Source organism: Macaca nemestrina, chromosome 19 (genome assembly GCF_043159975.1).
Source record: "Macaca nemestrina isolate mMacNem1 chromosome 19, mMacNem.hap1, whole genome shotgun sequence".
Classification (NCBI taxonomy): Eukaryota; Metazoa; Chordata; class Mammalia; order Primates; family Cercopithecidae; genus Macaca; species Macaca nemestrina.
In genome coordinates, this window is record NC_092143.1 from 57,861,220 (window position 1) to 57,887,274 (window position 26,055).

Sequence of the window (26,055 nt, forward strand, 5' to 3'; positions counted from 1 at the left end):
CTTTATATATTTAGGTGCTCTGTTTTGGGGTACATATATATTTACCGTTGTTATATCTTCTTGATGAATTGACTTCTTTATCATTATATAATGACCTTCATTGCCTCTTGTGACAATTGTTAACAAGCACTCTATTATGTCTGATGTAAATATAACCATCCCTGATCCCTTTTGGTTACCATTTGCATGGAATATATTTTTCTATCCTTTCACTTTCAGCCTATGTGTCCACTTATAGCTAATGTGATACTTTTGTAGGCAACATGTAGTTAGTTCTTGTTTTTCTTTTTGAAATTCATTCAGCCACTCTGACTTTTGATTGGAGAATTTGATCCATTTATGTTTAAAGTAACTATTGATAGATAAGGAGTTACTATTGCCATTTTACTAATTGCTGCATGAATATTTTTCAATTTCTTCCTTTCTTGGTCTCTTCCTTTGTGATTTGATGATGTTTGTGTAGTTGTATGTTTTAATTACTTTTTCTTCATCTTTTGCATATCTACTTACAGATTTTTTTTATTTGTGGTTACCATAGGACTTACATAAACTACCTTATAGTTATAACAAACTATTTTAAGCTGTTAACAACTTAACTTCAACTGCCTCAAATACTTGGTGCCTGGAGTGTAATGGTGGGCCTGTTGCTAGGGCCCAAAGTGAAGGTGAAGTTGAGTGCTTACTTCATTCTCCTTCAACCATGTGGAGAACTTCTTTCTCTAAGTTGTGCTGCATGAGTTTGAGGGAGAGTTGACAAACATAATGTGAAACCGTCTTTTCTACCTTCTTCGTTGAGTCTTTTCTTATTTCTGTGCTCCACTCAGGTGCTGTAATCACTTACTTGGATTCCTTAGTTGTTGTGAAGGTATTTTTGTGCATGGATGGTTATTCAAGTTCATGTTTCTGTGAGGGAACAAATGCTAGAAACTTCTATTTCACCATCTTGGTGACTCCTGAGAATTCCAGGACTCTTAATTTCAAGTAGGCCTGGGAGAAAAGATTCTGAATAGGGTAAAAGTTGTTTTGTTTTTTTTTTCCTCTTCACCTGCATTGCAGGAGAAATATTTTTTCAGAAATGAGTATGAGATGTGTAAAGCCTGCTTGGAGGATCTTTCTTCTCTGTGCATAGGAGGACTCTGTAGTCTGTGGGTCCCAGTGAATATGAGGTGGGGAAGAAAAGATTCAAGGGAAGTGGAATGCCATGGCAGGTGTCCCTATAACGTGAATTCTAAACACCAAGAAAATTATTCCCAAATAAGTGCTTTTATCTTTTGTAATATATGGTGACATGGCAAGTACTATGTTAGAGCCACAGCAGAAAGAATAATATGATACAATATTTGCTTAAAAATATTTTCTAAGATACAAAGTGGGCTTTGTGTTATTTCATGCATACATGTATACATGAGCACAAACCTATTTTTGACCGTTACATGTAGTATTTTTCAGAGGAAAGCTATAAAACTAATGTGATATGATTATTAATAATTTCAAGAAAATTTGATTTGGGGTTAAATGCTGCTAGACAAGTCATAGGATTGATTCAGGTCAATGATAAATCTATCCAGAAGGGATTTCTACACAAGTGCTTCATTGGCATGGGGAAAAGAGAAACTTTCAGAAAGTATCAGGGCTGTGGAAGCCAATCAGTGTCTCTCCAACTCCATCACTTACCTATCTATCTTTCGATGAAATGTTTCTCTTTTATAAAGTAGATAAAAGGTTTAATAGAAATCTAGAAAAACCAATGGAGCCTTTGCCTGAAATCCTATTTGATAATAAATTTACTGGTCTGACCCATTAGTTCTAATGGACTATAACTCGATGTGATTTAAAATATAAAACATAAGGATGAAGCATGCATTATAGACTTTTTTTTTCTTCTGAATTAGTATAAAGTATTTCTTCAGGGAGTCAGAAAATAATGATCTCTAATGAAATAAATCAGCTAAAAGTATTTATTCCCTCTGTAAAAACAGAAAAATAGAATTTAAATTCATATATGCTATATGCATTTATAGAAAAAGAGAAAATGAATGAGAATGTAAATTGTATATATATTCTTATTAAATAATATAAAATTTTTCACAAAATAGTTTAGAATTGTTCTGATCATTATCCTCACGCAATAACTGCATAGTCTGAAGCAGTATTTTTTGAAGTCTGGATATCTTAGTCTGTCAATATTATATTTAAAAATAAGAGTTCTGCATTTCAACCCCTAGGAGTATTGAATTTTAATGACCTGAATGTGGATTATCAATGGCAGATTTTAATTGTAAGCTTGTTTCTCCTCTTCAGTATTCTTATCACTTCTTTTCCCTTAAAGTCAATAGGATTAGGCTATGTGGTACAAACTGATTTTAATATTAAATTAAGAGAAAATGAGATTTACAATTTTTGATCTCAGTATATGGGGTTTCCTCAAGTCTATGCTCCTATAGCATGGATAAGCAAAAGTTGACTCCATCACCACCAAGAGAACTAGCACCCGTTTACACTCAATTATACATTTGTTACACATTTTCCCTCATTTTTACTAATTTAAAATACATCAGTGTTTGTAAGGGCTATAGATGCACCTAAGAAATCATCTGTGGCATTTATGTCTTATTTGCAACTCATTTATTCCAATTGCTTTTCTTATATTTCATGTAACATGTTAGTGCTATGGTGGAAAACTGAAGCCCTGCATCAGACTTCTTAGTAGCACTGTCTGAGTCACTGTCAGCTTTTATTTAAAGATATTCAACTATCTATCAGTTTCGCTTAAGGAGTTATTTGCTTTGATGGGAGAACTTGGTTTTTGAAAAGTTAATATTTATAAAATTACTGTAATGGTAGTATAGATTTCTAACTTGATTCTAGATCTTGGTTCTGAAAACAAAGCTCTATATAGGCCACAGAAAAGGCTCGCTCAGTGTGAGCTATTATGGACATATATTATTAAAAATCGACATAAAATAAATGAAACATGTGGCCTAAATGCATTTCCAGGTGTGTCATTTTCTGTGGAAGGGATGATTCACTGCAGTAAATATATACATGAGTTCTGTTTGAATTTATTTTTTATTCTCACCTAAAATATTTTGAAAAGCAACAATGAAGAAATGTTCATTGTGCAAAATCCAAAGTTTATTGCTCCTACTTGGGGCTAAATTACAAAAAAATGTATATAAAATTGGATACAAATTTGATTGTGCTAGCAGTAACTTTAAAAACAATGTTGGCAATGTTTCATAATAAGGAAAATTCATTAGGATATCTGTACACTGTGATTATTTTACCTAAAAGAAATGCAAAAATATAAACAGATGCTCATCGAGATGTGGTTGATTTTTATCTCCACATGGCCTTATTGGCTCTTATTAAAAGTCATCTAATCAAGTTTGATAGATATTTCTTGAAATGATGCATGGTATGCAATGCATGCTTTCATTGTGCTTCCTGCCATTATGGAATAACGTGTCTTATTTGGAAATACAATGATCATTTCTGTTAAATCATGCTCAGTCAGCTTATATAATAACACCTATATTTTGTGAATCATTTCAGATTTCAGAGAGCTATGCCTTCCTACCAAGAGAAGCGGTGACACGATTTCTAATGAGCTGCTCAGAGTGCCAGAAAAGAATGCATTTAAACCCAGATGGAACAGATCATAAAGGTAGTTGCAGTGTCAAATAGTGAGATTTAAAGCAATTTTATTCATAATGGCAATTTATATCTCACATTTTTATAAAAACGTGGTAGACTGAAACAGTTCAACAAGTCAGATCATCTCATTTATTCAAGTAGGAGGTAGTGAATTTTGAATATCCACTTACAAAGTAATTCAGTGCCCATTGTTAGAAGAAAGACAGTTTCAGCTGTGGCAAATAACATTTTTCCCTGTAATAATGTTTTAATTTTCACTTATTATATGTATTTCATGGTATTTTAGATATATTCAGCAAGGAAATTGGTTTCTATCAATGTCTTTTCAAGTCTACCGATTCCTTATTTCTAAAAATTATGAATAATGTGGAGTTTCTTTACTAAAAAGTTTTACATAAAAATTATGATTTGGCTTTAGTTCTCATTAAAATTATAGAAAATTATTTAGCTAAATACGACTTTCTCTCAGAGATTCTATCAGTCTCAGAGATACATTTTTGCTGGCTCATTCCTATGTCTTGAAGGTTAAATGGAATGGCCAAAAGCAAAAAATTGAGCAAATTTCCTTCGGCATTCAAAAAATACATATAGAAAGTAAAGCAGAGAAGAAAAATACAAATAATTGTGTTAGTCACCACATTAGGTTTATTTATTGTTACTCAGGATGTTTAAAAGTTCCCTTGCACTTAGAAATAATTAATTAGTACTATTAAACAGTGTCAATACACCTTTGTAGAACCTTACTAGTTATTTTTTCTACCATCCAACTATAATAATACCATGCTTTAAGACACTTGGTATCTAAAATCCTGTTTCAATTTGGAGAAATAGATCATTTTCAAATTACAGGTAGAATGCAGTGTCACTTTCATTACCCATTAAAAATGTTTTATTACAGATAACGGAAAACCTCCCACTTTGGTGACCAGCATGATTGACTACAACATGCCAATTACCATGGCCTACATGAAGCACATGAAACTGCAGCTGCTAAACTCACAGCAAGATGAGGTAAAATAAAAACATCTACATTTGCATCACTTACAAATTGGAATGAAGCTTGATAACTACGACTATCATATTAAACATGATGGCATTTTGAAGATAGTAATTTATTTTTTAATGAATGAATCTTACCATGGTTGCACAGATGGAGAAAGCGAGCAGAAACTCCTAGTCCACAATACAGAGCCCCTGTCTTAACACCACTGTCTTAGTGTTATGTGGGAATTTGTTTGTTCCCTAGAAAGCTACATTTTCCTTAGTAGACCATAATTGAGCTGGCCTTGGTAAAGTGCTACAAAGTTCAGAGGGGTAAGTTCACAAAAAAAATCTGAAATAATTGAGATTCTAAGGAAATTTAAGTAGTAAGGCTATTTTGCATGGCAATCAGAAAAGTAGATTTAATGGGTATTTCAAGTATTATCATTTCTCCACCATTCAAACCTTATGTAAATTTTAAAGTGATTTTTTAGTTAACTGCTATTCTATATGTTATTTATTTACTTCTGTGCATTTCCTAGAGACAGTCTGTGGTCATTCTTAATTAGAAGTGTTTTGATGTTTTCAGTTATCCTATTTAAATTGTATGGTGAAAATTTAGCAACATGCTGCATGTATAGACACTAAAAACATATTTCTTAAATACTCTGTAGGATTCTAGTTAGCTAGCCATTTCGGTTGAAGCTATGTCAAAGCAGGGACTAAGTTATGTATGTATGGTTTATATTCTCCAAAATAAAGAACAATAGCAGATATACAGTAGGTGCTTAGTACATCCTTCTTGGCTAGTTAATACTTAATAGATGTATTTGGGTTATTTGTATTAGGAACAGGTCCAGGTCCTCAGGCCAATAAATGATCTCCTTGAAATTTCTCTAAAACAGGAAATGAGGTTAAATGTTTATTTGTCAAACACAGAATTACTTGCGAAGCTATGATTGCATTCTTTTAAAATTACTTTGTTGAACTTACTTTATTCATAAAACTCAAATCAAGTTTTTAGTTTTCCTCTGTATTTAAGCAGGTTTAACCTCAAAGCTCTATTTATAAAATTCTTTGATCTCAATAGTTGTTACTCAGGGTATGCTCCTTACAAAAATTCATATTAGTGCAGTGGCAATATTGGATTTTATATTGCCACATGGCTACATATAAATAATTGAATAAATAGTAATAAAATCATTGGTTTAAAGACATCAATGACAATTAAGAAAATACTAATATCCTTCCATCCCTGAGAACGATTAAAAAAACTATCTTCACAATTCATTATATAGTTGAAAAAAATTTTTAAATGTCTCATTAACTAGTTAGAGCTGTCAGATTATTTGTAGGAAGCTCATTTAGATGTTGATATGTTTATTTCTAGGCCAAAATGTAAGATTATTCACTTTCTGCCAACAATGCACCCACATATGCTGATCCCTTCTGGCTTCTAAAAAATCATAAGTATTTTACACAAAAGAAATAGATCCTTTAAAATTTATAATTGGATTAGAAAAATAACTCTTATCCTTATATTTTGAAAATACTAAATTGGATGTCATGCTGCCTTAAAATATTTAGATAAATGACTAGTTAGAATTATTTGCAAAATTTTTAGAACGTTGTGTTTATTGAAAAATGAAAAAGAGGTTAAGTAAAGGAAGTCACATTAAAATGGAATTTAAGTGAAATATTCCTGTCTGACAAATTATATTTAAATTTGAATAAGCATTAATCCAATAAGTTCAACCACTATTTATTCAGTACTTTCTATGTATTTGACCCTCCTGAAGAAAAACAGTGAATAAATTGAGAAAAATCTTTGTCTTTTGTGGAGGTAAACAGATAATAAAGAAAATAATGGCCATAGGTATATAAGAAGATGCTAAATGCTGTTAAGAGAAATAAAGAAGGCAGACATGGGACTCCCTGTAGAACTAGGGAATCACAAGTTTAAAAGGCTTTATTAAAATGTGTTATTTGAGTAGAAGGGAAGGAAATGTGTGCATGTAGCAGAGGGATACAGTGAAAAGTTCCTGAGGCAGGTGCATATCTAGTAGCTGTAGGAACAGCAAGATAGTCAGCATGGTTGCAACAGAATGCTCAAGGAAGAGGAAAATAGGAGAGGAGTTTAAAGAGATAGTGGAAAGTCAAGTTATATACAGTCTTACATTTTAAGAACTTTTAAATTTTACTCTGAGTAATATGGGGAGCCATATTTTTTTTTTGAGCAGAGAAGTCATGTGATCTGATCCATATTTTAACTTAATCATGTGGGCTGAGAATAGACTGAAGAGGAAAGAAAAAAAACTGGATGCACAGACACCAGTAGAAGGTTATTACAGAAATCAGTGTGGGTAAAGAGTTAACAAAGCTCTCTTCCTTCCTGCATGAGAAATTGGCCTTTGAATAACTTTTGGAGTTTGCTGTCCCGCAAAACTGCTAACATTGAAATGATAACTGTGTTACTAGGCAACATTGCTGTGGCAAAAATGATTCCAATTGTTAAACTGTATCAGAAGACAAATATCTGGTGAGAATCTTTTGATTTCCTTGAGTTGAATAATTTTTGTAATTGGCATGTCCTTTGTGGGGACCTTAAGGTATTAACTGTGCTGTGATAAGATATTTTGCCTCTTTTGGGGCATGGGGCTTCTCTGCCAAGTTTCCAACCTACCCAGTATGATTACTGTTTTCTTTTACCTGAGCTATATCACAGGAAGAGCTAAAGAAAATATGTCTAATTAACTATGTGAATTGCTACATGACCCCTTCAAGGGTTTCCATGGAAGTGAAACACCTGATGCTGCCCTGCTGGCAAGAGTTTCCTTTGCTACATGCTTCTAGAAGAAGCTGATGCTAAGGGTTTTCAATGGTCATCTTATGAGTATACATTTTAGTTGGATTTAACAAAAGCTTCTGAAGAATGTTTCAGGAAAGAAGATAATAGTGGCTTGAATCAAAGACATAGTGGTTTAGGTAGTGGAAAGAGGAGAAATTATGATAGATTTTAAGTTTTACTGACAGATTCGATGAGAAGTGTGAAAGTCAAGAGTAGTAATGTCTCCAAGCTTTTTAATCTGAGCAAGTAGGGTAGAATTGGTATTAACTAGTGTAAGAAAAACTGGGGGTAGAAAACATTTGAGGTATGATATTGGAAGTTCAATTGTGAGCTCTTCATTAGAAATTCAAGTAGATTTAAGAGGTTTATTAGAGATTTAAGTAGATTTGTCAATTAGACAGTTGGCATGTGTGATTAAGAACAAAGAATTAAGCTAGACATAAGGCCAAGCATCATCCATGGGCAGATAGTGTGTGAAGCCATGTGCCTGAAGGTACTACCAAGGTAGTGAGTGTAGATTGAACAAACAAAGCCCAATAACGTTGATTTGGGAAATTCCAATGTTATAACATCTGGCAGATGAGGAGGAATCAACAGGGGATACTGAGGAAGAGCACCCAGGGTATTAGAAAAAGCAGGAGAGTTTGTGAACTAGAATAAAACTGGAAAAAAGGTTTTTCAGTATGTCTACGGTAATGCATTATGTCAAAGCAAGTGAAAAGTCAATTATACTGAAGTTTGAAAATTAAATTTGTATTTAGCCTGGTGGAAGTCAATGGTGTTCTTGACAAGAGCAGTTTTTATGAGGTGCTCAGGATGACAGCAGCAAAATCACTGAAGAGTTTGCTATGAAGGGGAGCAGGGGAAAGAGGTAGGAGCCAGAGGGAGCATGGGAACAGGAGTTTTTAATTATTTTTTTTATAAAATCAAAGAAATTATAGCATATTACATGTTGATGGGATTCATGTAGCAGAGGAAAATAGTGATTTAGGAAAGAGGAAGGAGAATTGATGAAGCAATGTCCTTGGCATTAATAGGTAGGATTTCTTGTACAAAATTGGAGAAGTTGGCTTTAGAATGGAGCACAGACAGGAGGGATCAGATAGAGGTAGGCGAATGGAAATAGTCGTGGAGATTATGGAATTGTTCTTCTGTTTGCTCCTAATTCATCAGTTAACAAAAAAAAAAAGCAAGAGTGAGGGTGTTTGAGAAGGTGTTGAAAGTTTGAGGAGAGAATGTGAAAAGTAGACAGTGAGGAGTGAATTAACCAGGAAAATGGACCTCTCTTGAGTTTCAAGTGAGGTCATTTAAATAATTGTTCATCTCTATATCCAGCTATACAGGGGCATGGGTAGAACAGAATAAGGCAAAAAACAGAATTACTCATATTTTGGGTCTTGTCAAAATAATAGAAGTGGTATAGGAGGGTATGATTAAAATGACAAGCCTTGGAATTCTAGCCACATAAGAAGATGAGTGAGGTCATGAGAGAGGTGGGCCGAGAGCAGGGAGGTCAGTGCCAAAGGGTTAGAGGGTTAGAATCAGGGGGTGATAAATATCAGTGGGATAGAAATTTCATCAGAATACTAGAATACATGCAATACTAGAGCAAGTGATAGGGAAAATTTGAGATGTTGTAGAGAATGGGATGCTTGAAATCAAGATTTTGGAGGATGTGCAGTTGCTGGTAATGAAATGCATACAACATGATTATGAGAGCAAAATGACTGAAGAAAGGTAGAGGACAAGATCATTAGGGAAGAGTTCATGGAAGTGACAGGTCAGGATGTTTCCAGAGATACTGAAATAACCAGGTACCGAAGCATGTGTAGTTGTTTGTTTGTTTTTGTTTTTGTTTTTGTTTTTGTTTTTTTTGAGACAAAGTCTCACTCTGTTGCCCACGCTGGATTGCAGTGGCACGATCTTGGCTCACTGCAACCTCTGCCTCCTGGGTTCAAGCGATTCTCCTGCCTCAGCCTCCTGAGTAGCTAGGATTACAGGTGCCCACCACCATGTCAGGCTAATTTTTATATTTTTAGTAGAGATGGGGTTTCACCATGTTGGCCAGGCTGGTCTCAAACTCCTGAACTTAGGTGATCCACCTGCCTCAGCCTCACAAAGTGCTGGGATTACAGGCGCGAGCCACCGTGCCCAACCTGAAATAATATTTTTCAACAGTTTGCTCAGACTGTCTTGTGAAAAATGTCGAAACATGTTCAAATGGCAAAATTCTATTAAATTACTCTTTTTATGTACCCATCAAAGAAGGAATTGATGTGGAAAGGAAAAATACACAGGAAAATTTAGGAAACTGGCCATAAATAATTTACTACTTAGAACCACTGACATGTTGTTCCACCTCCATTTTGCAGATGGGGCACCAAGGTTTTTAGCTGATAAAACTTACCCTAATGATTAAACTGGTAGAGAGAAGATTAGGTATTTGAACCTAGGTTTAAATAACTTTGGAGCCCAAAGTCTTCCTACTCTGCAACACATCCACTTAAAGTTAGTATTAACTGTTTGCTTTTTTAAGCAACAAATTAATGTAAATAGAATGCTATGTTGTAGCTCAAAGGGGAAAAATTAGATGGTTTTCAGTTTTCTTTTGCTAGGTACCACCCCTAAAACTTAGTGACTTAATACAACAATGATTTATTAATACCCATTATTCTATGGGTTAAGCAGTTAGCCAAGAACCTCTGGGTGATTTATTTTGTTACTCCTGGCATAAGCTAGGATCATTTACTCAGTGACATTCAGCTGGTAGCTGGACCTGGCTGGATAGTCCAAGAAAACCTCACTTAAGTACCTGGCTCCTTGATGCATCTTTATGCTCCTTTACGTGACCTCTCACTGTCCCTGTGGCTGCTTATGCTTCCTCACAGTGTGCTGGTCTCAGGGTAGTCAGACTTCTTATCTGACAGCTTTATTCTATGGCAGCTGGTTTCCAAGAGACAGGAAGTGGGAGCTCCCTGTTGTTCTGGGACTGACACAACATCACTTCTGCCACATTTCTACTGACCAAAGCAAATAACAAAATCAGCCTAGTTTCAAGGGGAGGAGCGAGAAATACGGTTCCTTGATCTGAGGAGTGGCACCCATGTAAGGGGCAGTGGGGAGGGGAAGGGATCCATAGTAGCCATCTTTGGAAATTATCCACTGCATGGTCAATAACCATTAAAAAAACCTCAACCTCTTATATTAACCAAAATACAATTTTAGTGAATTAACTTGTTATTTGAGGCTTACCACATTTTGTAAAGATTTTACAAAATACTGTATCCAATATGAGATCATTTGACCTTCTTATGAATGATTGGTGAGGGTTTAAACTGGAGCAAACTTTCTGGGGGATCATTTGATGATAATTATTACACTTTTCAAATATATTTATATTACTTGACTAGAAATTCATCCTATGGAATGTGATATATGAAACAATTTATCTATTAAAATGTTTACTGTTTGCTAGTAGTGAATGACTGAATATATTTTCAAGATCTCACAACAAAGGATTGTCAGATACGCACTGCCCAAGATGGTAGTCATTAGTCACATGTGAATGTTTAACTGAACATCAATTAAAATTAACTAAAACTAAAAATTCAGGTCTTAAGTCACACTTACCACATTTCAAATGTTCAATAGCCACATACAACTAGTATTTACCTTATTGAATAGAGAATATTATAGAGCAATTCCATCATTGCACAATGTTTTCTTGAACAGCACTGGACTGGGCTGATAGCCAACATTAAATAGCTCATTGAACTATATGTAGCAGGACACCACCCCAAAGATGCTAATTCTAGGTCTGATATGTGGGACCAGGGGATATGAATTTTTAACAGAATCTACACTCATGCACACTAAGGTTTGAGATGATGAATTTCATAGAGATGCTGATAATGTAAGCTTTAATTTGATTTGAGCAGACGATAAGTTTTAAAAAATCAACAGAAAGAGAAGATTGGTGGGAGTGGTTTCTAAACAGTCTTAGGGGAAACTGTAAATGTTTGACTGAATAGCATACACATTTTTTGACAAACAATGGATAGGGCTACAAATTTATCAGCAGAGAAGTGACATGTTCAGAAATGGGAAGCTTAATTTGGCAATAGTTAATAGGCAGGACTGGTGTAGAGAAATTGGATGTGGATAAGTTAACTGAGAGACTATCATTACACAGTTTAGGAAATGGAAAAATACAATTTTGAACTAATCAGGCAGGACAATAGCAGGGAAAATCAGAAGGTACATGGTAGAGACCCTTTACAGGTAATATCTGGAACTTGGAAACTAAAATGAAATATGGAGCAGATTAGCGGTCTCCATTTCAAACAACTTCTGAAGATAGAAATAAAAGCTCAATAACAAAGCTTTTGAAAAGTAAATAAGTGCCATGTTTAAAAGGGAAAAGACTGAAAAGAAAATTATTTGTTACAGTTAAATTGTTCTAATATTAAAACATTAAGTTTCAAGGAGGCAGAATTATTATGGTCTCTGGTCATGACTTTCATTATCATGAGATTTTACTCATGTAAGAAATAAGCTCACACAGTATGATGTGGAGAGTTTTTTCTGATTGTCAAACAAAATAGAATTTCATAGAGAAAAGAAATTAGATGAATGGTCTAAAGATAATCATAAATAAAATACTTAATAACACATCAGTCAAGTTTTCTGATTGCTTAATCTTAGAAACTTTCAATAGTTTCTTCCTAGTGTAATTAGTATTATCTCTATGTTGGTAAAAAAGCACAAGCTTATATTTCATATACCTCTGCTAGCTTTTATTAAAAACAATAATTTAATCAATTATTAATTAGAATAGAATATACAGAATGAATACATGCACTTATTCTCATTAAAGCTTTTTGCAAATGTGTAACAATTGGATTCTAATAAGGAATGTAATTGTGAAAATGAATTATATTTCATATGTAATAGTGGAAGAAAATATTTAAAATATTTTCAATCATTAAGCCACTTACGATGATAAATAATTTAACATGGTGTTTTTTTAATTACAAAAATACATAAGTATACATTTGGTTACATAAACATTTTAATCTCTCATCTGAATTTATTAAAATGTATGCCGGCAAGAGTGTCAGCATACATTTTAGTGGTAGTAAAAAAATATATTGATTTTCCATAATATGCTGTGGCTGTTTTTACAATCATTTCATAGAACAGGGTCTGTGACCTGAATCTTTATATTTAGCTCTTCTTTAAACATAAATACACAACACATACATATCCTCATATATGTATACATTTTACATATTTATACGCCATATAAATGATATTTTACCAGCTTACTTATAGTTAGCTTTTTGTGACCTTTATAACAAATACTTATAAAGACTGTTTATGTGTTTATGTAAACACACAGCTACTTTAGTAACACATTTTGTTTGCCTTTACATTATATTGAAATGTGCTATATTTTGTTGTATATGTTCATATACTGTAATAAGTGTGCATAATATTATATTCTGTAGAATTTATTGTATATTCCATATAGTAATATTAAACAGTTTTATTGTGCTTATCATGTACCTGACATTGTTCTAGATACTTTAAATATAGTACATTCCCTCACTCCTCATATGACTCTGTGAGATTGGCACAATTTTTATTTCTATTGTATAGATAAAGAAACTGAGGCACAGTAAGTTGAGGTAACTTGCTTAAGCTAGCATATCTAATAACTGGCAGAATATGGACCTGAATCTAGGAAGTCTGGCTTCTGAGAATATCCTCTAAAATACTATGACATCACAGAAAGTATATATAGTGTATGTAATAGATATCTGTATCATCTATCAATGTGTGTATATATGTATGTATTTGTATATGATCGACACTAGTAACAAGTCCACATTGTTATTACTGATAATGTCAGTCCACATTGAAGTCTCTTATGTTTGCATACACACACACGCAAACACACACACACTCACACACACACACACTAGAATTTAGAATTGGAGTAAACGTAATGAATTGAGAGAGGGCATGTAACTAAGAGAAGTCTATGTGGCTGATTGTCCAGAGATCTAACACAGTGGCATTTCCTTACGGACTTAATGAAGAGCTAGTGCTACTCAGTGTGCCCAAGCATGACCCAGTCTTTGCTAAAGGAAAGACAACACAGCCAAAACCACTGAGCCTGACTTACGAATCAGAATGCCAATTTATTAGTCTACCAGGATGGTCTTGTTCGTTAATAATAGAAACTTCTTTGCTAATGCCAAGATGTCATTTATGAAACCAAGGTAATTCTTCCTATTCAAAGATGCTGTTTCCTCGAGTCTGGATGACTTCATATGACTACTGGTTCTAGTATATAATAGCAGGGAAAATGGTTTAACTTCTCTATGCCTCAATTTCTTCATCTATAAATTGTTTGCAAATTTGTAGCTAATTCATGGTTGTAATGAAACATAAATAACGTGTGCAACATAAATAGCACTACTACTGCTGATTATTACATTAGTGTTAAACATTCAGATCAAACATTTACAAATTAAAGTCAAAGCTAGAGATTTTGATTAAACATTTACATTTTGCACAGGTTTCCTGGGCCTTCCAGCCTTTATAAGTACACCATTTGTCCAAAAATCAGTTCTCCAAATGAAGTTTGCTTCAGTAAAATGACCGCAATAATATATCCTAGATTTGGTTTAACATTTGGAAAGATTTGATAAATTGGCCATTCAGCAAAGTGGCCTTTTGGTAATTCCATTTTATGAACTGACTTTTAATACATGTTTCATTCACAATTTTACCTAGAACTCCTTTTTGTGGTTGCCGTGCAATTTATATTTGCTTGCAAAGAAAGAAAGGGTGTACTAAGATTACCTTGCTCTCCATTACATGTGGACTTTGAACCTAATGTATAAGTTTGCTATATTAGAATCTATCATGTTTGCCAATGAAACATTTTTATAAAGCCCTTTCTGCATTCTAATATTTCTGCTTACAACATTTTTCGGTCATTTAGTTTTTAATCAAAACTTGTATTTCTCTTTATGTTACATTTTATGATTAACTCTTTTAGAAAGTATTTACTATAAAATCATTCTTTCTTTATTCAGGTTAATTCCTAAACTACACTGTCTCTAAGTATATATTTTTACCTTTAAAATATTGGTGTACATAAAGACATATTATTTCACAAGTCTTGAAATTCCTTGAAGGGAGAAATTATTCCATTGTTTGTTATTTTAAAAATCCATTAGTTTGTAACATACTTTTCTGAATTCTGTAAACATTTACTGGTTAAACTTCAATTGACCTTGTAGATAAAATGGTTATTATTTAAATGTATTATATTTTTAAATGCTTGATGCTATTTTAAAACTATTTTCAGGATGAAAGTTCAATAGAAAGTGATGAATTTGACATGAGTGATTCAACACGGATGTCAGCTGTGAACTCTGATCTTAGCTCCAATCTTGAAGAAAGAATGCAAAGTCCCCAGAATCTTCATGGCCAGCAAGATGGTAAGCCTTTCAGTTTGACTAAATAAGCAAAACAACCCCCAAAAAACGAGTCAGAATGCATGGAAACAACTACCTCTTAATTCTTGTGTCAATTTTTAAAAATCTGCGTGTTTCTATGGGAACTTTTCTCTATTATTTAGGTTGTGTCATCCACTTCACTATTTTGTAATTCAAAACTTTGTTCAAAACCAAGGTGTTAGACTGATTTATAAGCAGATATTGGTTATAAAATTCAAGCTAATTCACGTTTTGCTCCTTGAACTTAAAGTGTGTGTTATATCAATACAGTTTGGTTTCTGTGATAATATTTTCTAGCTTTGAAATCTTGGGCTGTCATCCTTCTGACTAAATCAAGCATTTAAATGTGATCAAAAGATTAACTTGGATGTTTTTCTTTTATGTAAAAGACAAGTTTCAACTAAGAATCACTAGATATTAAAGGAAATTTTACCAGAGCAGTAGTGCTGAGTAAGACAATATTTTGCTGTGATTTTGAACTACTTTATTCAGCTGTTAAGGAAAGAAAGCTCATGATCTCTTATTCCTGGGTTCATTAAAGATTTCTGAATCAGCCTGTTGTTCTTGATAGGAAGAAAGCTAGATACGTAGAGAAAGTAGATGTCATGCTAACATTGTAGGCCTAAAATTTTTGGAGATCTTTCAAAACTACCTTTGTAGATTTTTCTCTTTGTAAATATAAAATTATGCATACAAGTAAATTTGACTTATTTCGGTAATTGTGGACAAAAAGAGAAATTGGCCAATTATATTCAAAATTTGTTTATCATTTCTATATTTAACAAGTTTATATGAACTTTTTGATTGAAGAATTTTGTACTTACATTTATAGATACTGAAAAAAACCTTTGCTTTCTCTGACAGTTGCTATTACAAACTGGTTGCAAAAGATTGCTATATTTCTAGCTGCTATTTGTGTTCTGTTTGTGTTGGTAAGGCATAAGAAATCCCTAGTTTGAAGCATAAAAAACGTCCAAGAACAGAGGGTCTTTTCTTTTTCTCATTTCAGATGAATCTTAAAAGATGGTGGTGTCCTTGTTAGCTTGAGTTATAAGAAAATGAGGAATGCATTGATTATCAGTGACTTTAAGATTGTATCTTACTTGCTATGTGCTAAAATAGCTATTGTAGTAGAAAAGCCATTTATTTGGAAATATTATACGAATGAAGTTTTTCTGATTTAGATATAAATTTTCTCTTTTCTTCTAAAACATGAGTAGGCATTCCTCAGATTTTGTATTTTTCAATGGCCGTTGTATAGCACCAAGATCATAGAATAACTGAAATATTCTTAGTAATGTGCATCACTCCATTAATTTGCTTATGCATTTAACTTAGGTATCTCCTAACCATCTTAGTCCCTAATTTTAAGGAATATAGATAATGTAGAGGATGTATAGAGAATGTAGAGGATGTCTATCATCATGGAAATTAATTGTTTACTTGACTGAAACTGCAAGCTGCGGGTCTTTGGCTATGGCCAGCTGCTGTGATATAAATCTATATTGATTTTAATCAAATGCAGTGGAATAACTCCAAATATTATGTACTCTTAGGGAAAAGCACTTTCTCATGATATATTGATGAAAGTTTCAAGGGTAATCACCTACCTAGTTGTTCCTTTTCTAACCTAGGCCTAACCCTTCCTTGCCTTACATATCAGATACTTTTTTCTTAAATTTCCTGCTGAGTTTTCTCTTGCAATGATCCCTCCTCTTTCTCCTGCATTAGAGGTTTTCCTCACTCTGCTAGATTATTAGAATCTACATACAAACATAATTTGATAAATATCTTCTTTAAAATGCCTCCATTGATTTTGTCTTTTTCCGTTTGTGCTGCTATAACCATATACCTGAGACTGGATCATTTATAAAGAACAGAAATTTATCTCTCACAGTTCTGGAGTCCAAGATCTGGGAGTCCAAGATCTAGGTGCTAGTAGGTTCAGTGTCTGGAAGAGCTTGTTCTCCCATGATAGTGCATTATTGCTGAATCCTCCCAAGGGAAGGAACACCATATCCTCTCATGCTGGCAGGATCCAAAGAGGGGTAAACTCCTCTGTCAAGCCCTTTTATTTTATTTTATTTTATTATTTTATTTTTGAGATGGATTCTTGCTCTGTTGCCCAGGCTGGAGTGCAGTGGTGTGATCTTGGCTCACTGCAACCTCTGTCTCCCAGGTTCAAGCAATTCTCTTGCCTCTGCCTCCCGAGTAGCGGGGACTATAGGCACACACCACCATGCCCAGCTAATTTATTTTTTGTTTGTATTTTTAGTAGAGATGGGGTTTCACCATGTTGACCAGTCTGGTTTTGAACTCCTGACCTCAAGTGATCTGCCTGTCTCGGCCTCCCAGAGTGCTGGGATTGCAGGCATGAGCCACTGTGGCTGGCCTCTCAAGCCATTTTGTAAGGGCACCTAATCCTATTCATGAGATGAGACTGACACATCCTAAAGGCCATACCTCTTAATACTGCTATGTTGGGGATTAAGTTTCAACATCAATTTTGGATGGGACAGAAACATTTAATCATATCATATCCCATTGCACCTCTTCATTCATTGCCCTATTTCTCTGCACCACCCCTGCAAAAGACTTTATAGTGAAACTCTGAAAGAGTTGTCCCATTATTTCCACCCTACCCTTTTTGGCTCGTCTCAAGTAGGCTTTCATCCTTGCCACCGACTTCACTTGTTCTTGTGAACATCACCAGCAGGCTTCTTCTTGCTTAATTCATTGGTCAACCCTTAGTCCTCATCTCCTTCAACACTAATGTTTAAGGAGAACACTCCCTATATATATATTTTTTTTTCTGGTGTGATTTCTGTGTCATTCATCTCTGTGAGCTCCTTTTCCATGTTCTATTCCATAGATGCCAGAGTGAAGGCTTCAACTCTTTCTTCCTTATTCTCACTCCCTAGGACACCACATCTAATCATGTCGCTTTCCACACCATCTGTACCTAGATGAATCCCAAATTTATTTCTCCAAGCCCTGACATCTTTCCTGAGGTCAGGAATATCTCCCCTTACCTATTTCCTAATTGTTAACATTCTTCAGAGGATTTATCACTGTATGAAACTGCATTATTTTTCTCACTTATTAGCTGTTTCTGTTCTAGAATGAAAATACCATATCAAGTAATGAGTCTTCACTTGCTTACAGATTTCCTTTCATTGGCTTCATTTGAGATAGTTCTTATATGCTGTATCATTTAAATGATTAAAATATAACTTTTCAGAATGATTATATTTTGTAACATAAGTTTTACATATTTATCTTCTTTTCTTCTGTCCTTCCTTCTGACAATGGTACTCTCCTAAGTAATCCATATTGACAACCTTCTGTAAAATTTCTTTTTTTCCTGTTTACAAATACACAACCATATACATACTCAGAAAATTTTGTCATCAAATACCTAGAATTATGTCATTTATGCTCTTCTGTATCTTGATTTATTTGTCTAACATTACCTTTCTTTTAGAGCCTCCTATATTAGGGGTGAGTGTGTGTGTTTGTGTGTGTGTGCGTATCACAGTGAGAAAAAAAAAGGCATGGGACCTACCTCATATAACACATAATTTTAAGGAATATGTATCAAATTCAGTGTTGCCACTATTGACACACAACTCTTTGTTGGAGAGGGATGTCCTCTGCATTGCATAATGTTTAGCAGATTGCTGGCCTCTACCTGCTGCATGTTCGTAGTTCCCCTTCTCCCAACTGTGACAAATAAAAATGTCTTCCGATGTTGCAAATATCCCTTGTGGGACAAAATTACTCTAAGTTGAAAACAAATGGTATAGGTAGAGAATAAGGGTCTGTGCAAGAATCCAGTATGATGGGGATTGAGGAGACACAGTGGAGAGAAATGTTGAGAAGTAGGGGCTGAAGAAAAGTCTAGGAATCAGTATCCAGTGGACTTTCTGCAATCTCAGAATAGTTCTTTAGTTACACTGTCCAAAATGATAGTCACTCTCCACATTGTGGCTATTGAGTACTTGAAATATGGCTAGTGTGACTGAGAAGCTATTGTAATTTAATTTTAATTCAAATTTAAATAGCTACACGTGGCTGGTGGCTACTGTGTCAGACAGTGTAGATATAGATCATTATTTTATTTTGACTGGCAGTTAAACTCCGTTCTCTGCACCCATTGGTTGAATGTGTCTGAAGTCTGGAAAAACTATAGGAGAAATTCCTATTTTAACAGTTGACTGAAATCCCTGTTTAATATTTTGAAAATCTAAACAATACAAATTTTTTTAAGTTAAATTAAAAATGTTGTTTTTTTTTAACATTAAGTGATTAACTTAAGATTTTATTTAGAGAAATTGAAGTAGGACATTATGATTTTTATGAATCCTTTCTAATAATTATAACAGGTAGGCATTAAAATGTCCTTATTGGGCACCATATAAAATGAAGAGTAAAATAAGTTATTTTTTTCACAATTTTTATTTCACTATGGTTGTAGAAAATTTGAAAGGTATTCATTAAAAACAAAGGGAAAGAAGACTATCCAATGTGCATTGTTTTGGAAATATGTATCTATATATAGAGATATATATACACTCAGAAAAAGAGAAAAAGAAGAAAAATATTTTTCCCCAGGCTAGACAATTAGATAAAGGTCAAGAAGACACAAACCCGAATGAAGAATTTGTAATGAGAAGAATGCTTCAGGATTAATATATAGTATTCTGCTTCTTTTGCCTTTTTTAGGTTTATAATATTTCCCTAACTCAATAAAAACATAAAGGCAAAAAATGCATAGAAACTGAATATTTGCATAAACAGCATTTTACTCTCATTTTTGGTTTTGAGGAAACTATGTTGAGCTATTTAAATTTTTTTTTTTACAGACTTAAAATAATGTTTTTAAGTTTAAATCATTTAAAGGTTATATATACATCTGCTTTACTCATGAAAGCATGAGTAAAAGCACAACACCTTGAAGGTGTTGTGGAATATAAGGAGCTTATTATGAAGGAAGCTTTGCTATGCAATGGCTGCGGTTCACAGAATTTCAAAAAGCATCTCGAGGCCTAACAGCTAAAGGCATCCTTCAAATATTCAGCAAATTGTAAGCGTTCTTGTTCTGCCATCCATTTAAATGGATTAGAAACAGAAATTTTGTCACTTGAGCTTCTGTGTTTGAATCTCAGATCCTAGACATTTATGGCAGCATGGATTAGCTCAAAAAATTATTCCCCTTCCTAAATCAATTACTTAGTTTATTATGAATTTTTACCTTCTAAAACAGCTGATGTTCATTCCTTGTCTGTGTTTATTTTTGAAAAGTTATGTGGCAAAAGAAAAGTGTCAGATTTAGAAACAGACTTAAAGTTTCAGTTCAAAATAAACATTTCTCTTCATTTTATAGAAGGATACTTTTCTAAGAACCGTTTTAATCACTTTTCTGATTTAACACTTTAATGTAAACTATTGATATTTTGTAAGGGAGTAATTATTCTTTTTTTAAGCACAAATAATTAGAAAGATTATTAGATATTACCAATATATTTATGTATTTTTCAATTGCAACAATTTATATATATTTGCATTTTTGAAAAAGATAATAGGAATACAAAGGAATGTTGAGGCATACCCTTAAATTCTCTGTATGTCAGCTTAATCAGCTATAAATGTAAGGGATTATAGTTTTAAAAAGTATACGTTTCTTTTTAAACCTTATTTTCTATGATTTCGGTCATAACATCACAGAATAAATTGCTTTTCGGAGAGCACGGTCAATGTCCCTTGATTATCAGGTCAGTTGACTCAGTGGAGTAACAGACATTTTTTAACACAGTTTTTTTTTTTTTTTTTTTTCCTGCAGTGTTTAGTACTTCAATTGTTGGATCAGTGTATTGTTTATATATTGAAGTGTTTAACAAGCAGTGTAAGCAATGTCTGTATGCCAAGCAATGGGATGTGGTAATATCTAGACACAATAAAAGAGGGAGAAGGACTTGGAAATTAAGAGGTTCTCTCTTTCTCTCTCTCTCTCTATCTCTCTCTCCCCTGGATAATATCACTTTCACCCAGACTGGAGTGCAGTGACACGATCACAGCTCACTGTATGCATGGCTGGCTAATTCTTAAATTGTTTTTGTAGAGATGGGGTATTGCTATGTTGCTCAGGCTTGTCTCAAACTCTTGGGCTCAAGTGATCCTCCCACCTCAGCCTCTTAAAGCGTCGAGATTATCAGCGTGAGCCACATTGCCTGGCCAACAGTTCTGTTAAAGGGCTAGTTCATCAATATTTACTTCTACTAATGACAGATTTAAAAATATATATATTTATTTTCAAGGAAATTTTTCCATTCAAAGATGTACTTGATAATTCTATTCGTATTTAGAAATAAATAGTTCATTTGCCAGAATTGGAGAAAATCTCCTTTTCTCATATTATTTATATTATAAAAATGTTTTGATATGCTTCAATTGGTCAGCCTGTGTTTGCTAAGCAGGAAAAAAATTGAATTGAAATTTAGGGCTAACTTGCATACAAATATGAAAGTATAGCATAAATATATATGTGTGTATATATATACATACACATTTATTTATCTTACACATTGTGGTTAATTATAATAAACTTTGAAGACCTTTAGGTCTTACTTCACTCTGAAGAATAGGTAATTAGTTTCAAATTAAATAATAATTAAAATTATGTGAAATAATGTTATAAATATATTTAGGTAAATTAAAGGAAAGGCTAACATTCTGCACTCTAATGATTTGAATTGCTTGCCTTTGAATAAAGTCACATTTTCTATAAAATCATTGTGGTTCTCAGGGTCAAAATATTAGAAGACAGTTTCCAAACCTTAGAAAATTATCTTAGATATCTTGCTTTGAATATCTTTGGGCAAAAATTGAATCTTACTGATCTCTACTTAGTCCTTCAAGGGCTAGACTATAGAAATGACAAGAACAAATATCCACCTCTAAAATCTAGAGTTAGACTCCTGCCTTCAGGGTTGTGTGGATATTTTGCAAGATAACATACTAATCTGGGGCGTATTCCCAAATAATAATCCATAGAACACTGGAATCTTTTTTAAAATGTATTTATTTATTTATTTATTTTTAGACAGAGTCTTGCTCTGTCACCTCGGCTGGAGTGTAGTGGCATGATCTCAGCTCACTGCAACCTCCGCCTCCCGGGTTCAAGCGATTCTCCTGCCTCAGCCTCCCTAGAATGCTGAATTCTAAAGTTGGGCTATTAAAAAATCCATTTAAAATATTTCTATATTAAATATTTTCCCATGGTCCTTTGAGACTTTTGGCTTCCATAGTAAAAATCTTTGTCTCCTACTAAGACATATATGATATATTAATAGAATTCACCAAAAATAGCTAAGCATAGTCAGAGGCTAGGTAGCCAAAAAAAAAAAAAAAAAAAGGCAAATGTACCATTCAAAGATAGAATTCTAAAAGGTAACTCACTTGGATCCTTGGGTATACTTAGGACAAGGGTAAATGGTGTGAGGTCCAATATTTCATTATTCACTCAACTAATACATATTAAATTCTAGCATAAGTTGGACAATGGATTTACAAGCATGACCATTGCATATTAGATTGAATCATATGAAATTGCCACACTTCCTTGATTTAAATTAATGGTTCAAGCTCTAAAACAGCTTAAACTAGAATATGAAAGATATGGAAACAAAGTGTTTTTGAAATTGAGATGCATTTCTGTTTCAGACAGCAGTGATGCTCACATATGTACATTGTGTATATCTTGACTTGTACACTCGTAAATTATCACAGTCCTCTTTTCAGTGGAAACATATAAGGGAGTAAGTTAACAAAAATAGCAATCTGATTGTGAGATAAATAAGTACATAAACAGATATGATTGTTGGAGTTTCACTTTTTCTAATATCCTAATTCAGATTATGTGCTAAACTAGCCTCCTGAAACTCCGACATTGGGAATTTATTTTTAAAATGCCAATTCATGGGACCCATCTCAGATGGGATGACTAAGACAATTGTGTGAGATATAAGTATGGGAACCAATTTTCCACACTATGCTTGTGAAGATATTCTTTACTATTCTACCCAACTGTTCTGGAGTGTCAAAATGGCAGTAGGTCTAAAGGGGATTAAGTCACATTGGTGCACTTTATGCTCAAATGTTGTTACCAATAACTTCTGAGTTACTTTTTGAGTGAGGAATAGCATGTAAGTTCGTTCCTAGTATAAGTATGTGTTTGTATATGTTTCAAGTTGCTCTGTTTTCTTAGTTATGACAATTGCCATATATGACAGTTATTTTATAACTTTTGAAAATACTCCTACTCTAAGAAATTTTACAGTCTGTTTTCAAACTTATGTATATGAACATTGCATACACTGGACTTTAGAACACACACACAAACACACATGAAATACTCTTTTGCAATGCATTTTTTACTGCCCAGTTTATATGTGAATAAAGTTTTAGTGAAAATAGGCTTGTGGCTAAAATTGCATTTAATTTGGCTGAATAAGATAGTTTTATGTAATTATTAAAGCATATAAACCAGCAGTAAAAGCGAGAACTGTGTACTGTTCACCATTTAATTTCAATGGAAAATCTAATAAAACATGTTTTTAATAAAAGTGTTGTAAAACATTATACTGAATAGGAAATTAAATTCAGTGGTTAACTTTTTTTGTGATGGTGAATTTTAATTAGAAAAGCTATTAAAATGTTTTTCAGGCTGAACACCAGATTCCCTGGAGAGATTATGTTGTCTTGTGTAAGTCATTTTCTTTCTTGTGCAGGTTTGTTTTCTTTCAGTGTTTACAATTGCTTAGGAAACTTGGGATAGAGCAAAAATTGTTAAAAGGATGTTGATTCTTTTACACAAATGTAATAAAATATTTGACTTGAAAATTGAATTCGTTCCTAATGGTGTTTTTGCTCTCACTTTTTAATTTGCATACACTTCTGGACTTAAAATACCTAAAAATGATCCAGTGCTGCTGTTTTTTCTTAATTCAAGTTGTTTTAATGCCTTATTAAAAATAATTCACATGATGAATTTGTTTAAATATTCTGAATTGAATTAGTTAAGCTGATGAAGCTTTTAGAAAGCTCTCCTTTATGGCAGTTACTCTATAAATAATTGTATAATAATTTGCAGAAGTATAGACTACCTTGATAAGTAATATAAAGAAAACAAGTAATTTGAAGGAATGTTACTATGAATTGGAAGAAATTTTGATTGTTAAATCCATTTGTAATATTGTTATTTGTGTGTATGTGTGTGTTCATGTGTAAGTATTTAATCATTTGAAATTGCTTTTTTTTTTTTTTTGAGACAGAGTCTGGCTCTGTCGCCCAGGCTGGAGTGCAGTGGCCGCATCTCAGCTCACTGCAAGCTCCGCCTCCCGGGTCTACGCCATTCTCCTGCCTCAGCCTCCCGAGTAGCTGGGACTACATGCGCCCGCCACCTCACCCGGCTAGTTTTTTGTATTTTTTAGTAGAGACGGGGTTTCACCGTATTAGCCAGGCTGGTCTCGATCTCCTGACCTTGTGATCCGCCCATCTCGGCCTCCCAAAGTGCTGGGATTACAGGCTTGAGCCACCGCACCCGGCCTGAAATTGCTTTTAAGCAGTAGTTCTGTTTCCAAAAGTAGAAGAAAAGCTGAGAAAAATTATATGTAATTTGACTTACATATATATATAAGAAAAATTATATGTAATTTGACTTACATATAAAAGTATGAAAAATGATGTTTAGTTGCGTATTTATGTAAAATGTGTATATAGGGAATATTATTTTCTTTTTACATTTAAGACCACTTATTTGGGAGTTTGCTCTACCTTTCTTAGTGACAATTCTGCCTTTCAATATTTTACTCATATTATGTAAGTGTTTTTTCATATAAACGAGTGCTTGTTTAGAGAATTGGCTTACTGATTTCAGGCTCAAACTTGCCACACCCCAGAGACCAGTCCCATCTTAGCTCGGTTCTGATCCTCTGTGAAACTAGGGGAAATTGGCTTGGTTCCACGCTTGCCTTGGAGAGTCTAATCTGATCAGTGAAAGACATCAGATTAATATGAAATTTTACTGCTGGGTGAGTTCTTTCTTTTGAGATATTGCTCTTTTGGTTTCGTCACTGTCTTCATGACAGTGTTTGCCAGTCCATGAATGTTCATGTGGATACAAAGGTCGATCAGTTTCAGCACCTCCAGGAGATGCCAAAGTTCTGTTAGGACCAAATAGCAGATGCTAGACCCTTTAAACCTTAAATACGGATTTCTATCTGCCTGTTAATGCATAAATACAATTAAGAAGCCTCATAACACTGGAGAGATGTTAGACAATACATATCCTTTCTGAATTTATTGAAATAAATTTTGAACCTATCAATTTATATGTCCAGTTATATTATAGAATCAGATCACCTGCATTTCCAACTTGAAAGTCTTGAACAACTGTCTTTTTCGTCTGTTTTTGTTTTTACTATCACCTTACTAGCCTTTATAAACACTTACCATAAACTGAACACCATGCTGCGTTTCTTTATAACTTTCTTGTACTAATTTGGGTCAGCTAGCTATTACTTCTTTTAAAAACAGCTTTAGCCTTTAGGCAAAAGCAATTTCAGTGTTTAATAGGGCTTTGAAGCTCGTGTTGCATGGCAGCTGTGCAGACAGATAAATCAACTACCGCATAGGGGTAAATTGACCATGAAAATCTTTATTTACTGGGTTTACAGGGATCTTAGATTGTGGGTGACATAAAGAAAGAACAGTTGGAAAGTATTGAAGAAAGGGGTTGAAAGGCTATCTCATTATAATTATTATAAATTTACAGTAATTATTTTCTTATCAGTCTCATTTCTCCACTTGATTGGGAGTGATTTGGGGATAAAAAGCAAAGTATATCTAATGTGTCCTTGCATACTCCCTTTGGAGCCACACACAGTATTTAAAATACAATGAAACCTAAATACTTTTTGAATTGAAAGTGTTTTGAAACTTCTTCCCCATCTGCTTACTTCTATAGTCAAATGC

General features: G+C 33.7%; 1 protein-coding gene across 10 annotated transcripts in view; it reads left to right on the forward strand.

Moving 5' to 3' along the window:
- The window catches only part of LOC105498504 (nucleolar protein 4), a 395,811-nt gene that overhangs the window by 108,808 nt on the left and 260,948 nt on the right, over positions 1 to 26,055 (forward strand). For 9 of the 10 annotated variants that reach the window (XM_011770675.2, XM_071085472.1, XM_071085473.1 and 6 more), the window contains 3 exons: positions 3,556 to 3,667; positions 4,556 to 4,668; positions 14,871 to 15,003. In XM_011770675.2, coding sequence (XP_011768977.1) covers positions 3,556 to 3,667; positions 4,556 to 4,668; positions 14,871 to 15,003 — 358 coding nt within the window. Of the gene's footprint in view, positions 1 to 846; positions 866 to 3,555; positions 3,668 to 4,555; positions 4,669 to 14,870; positions 15,004 to 26,055 lie in introns of those variants that run through there. The other variant, XM_011770707.3, reaches the window with a different exon arrangement.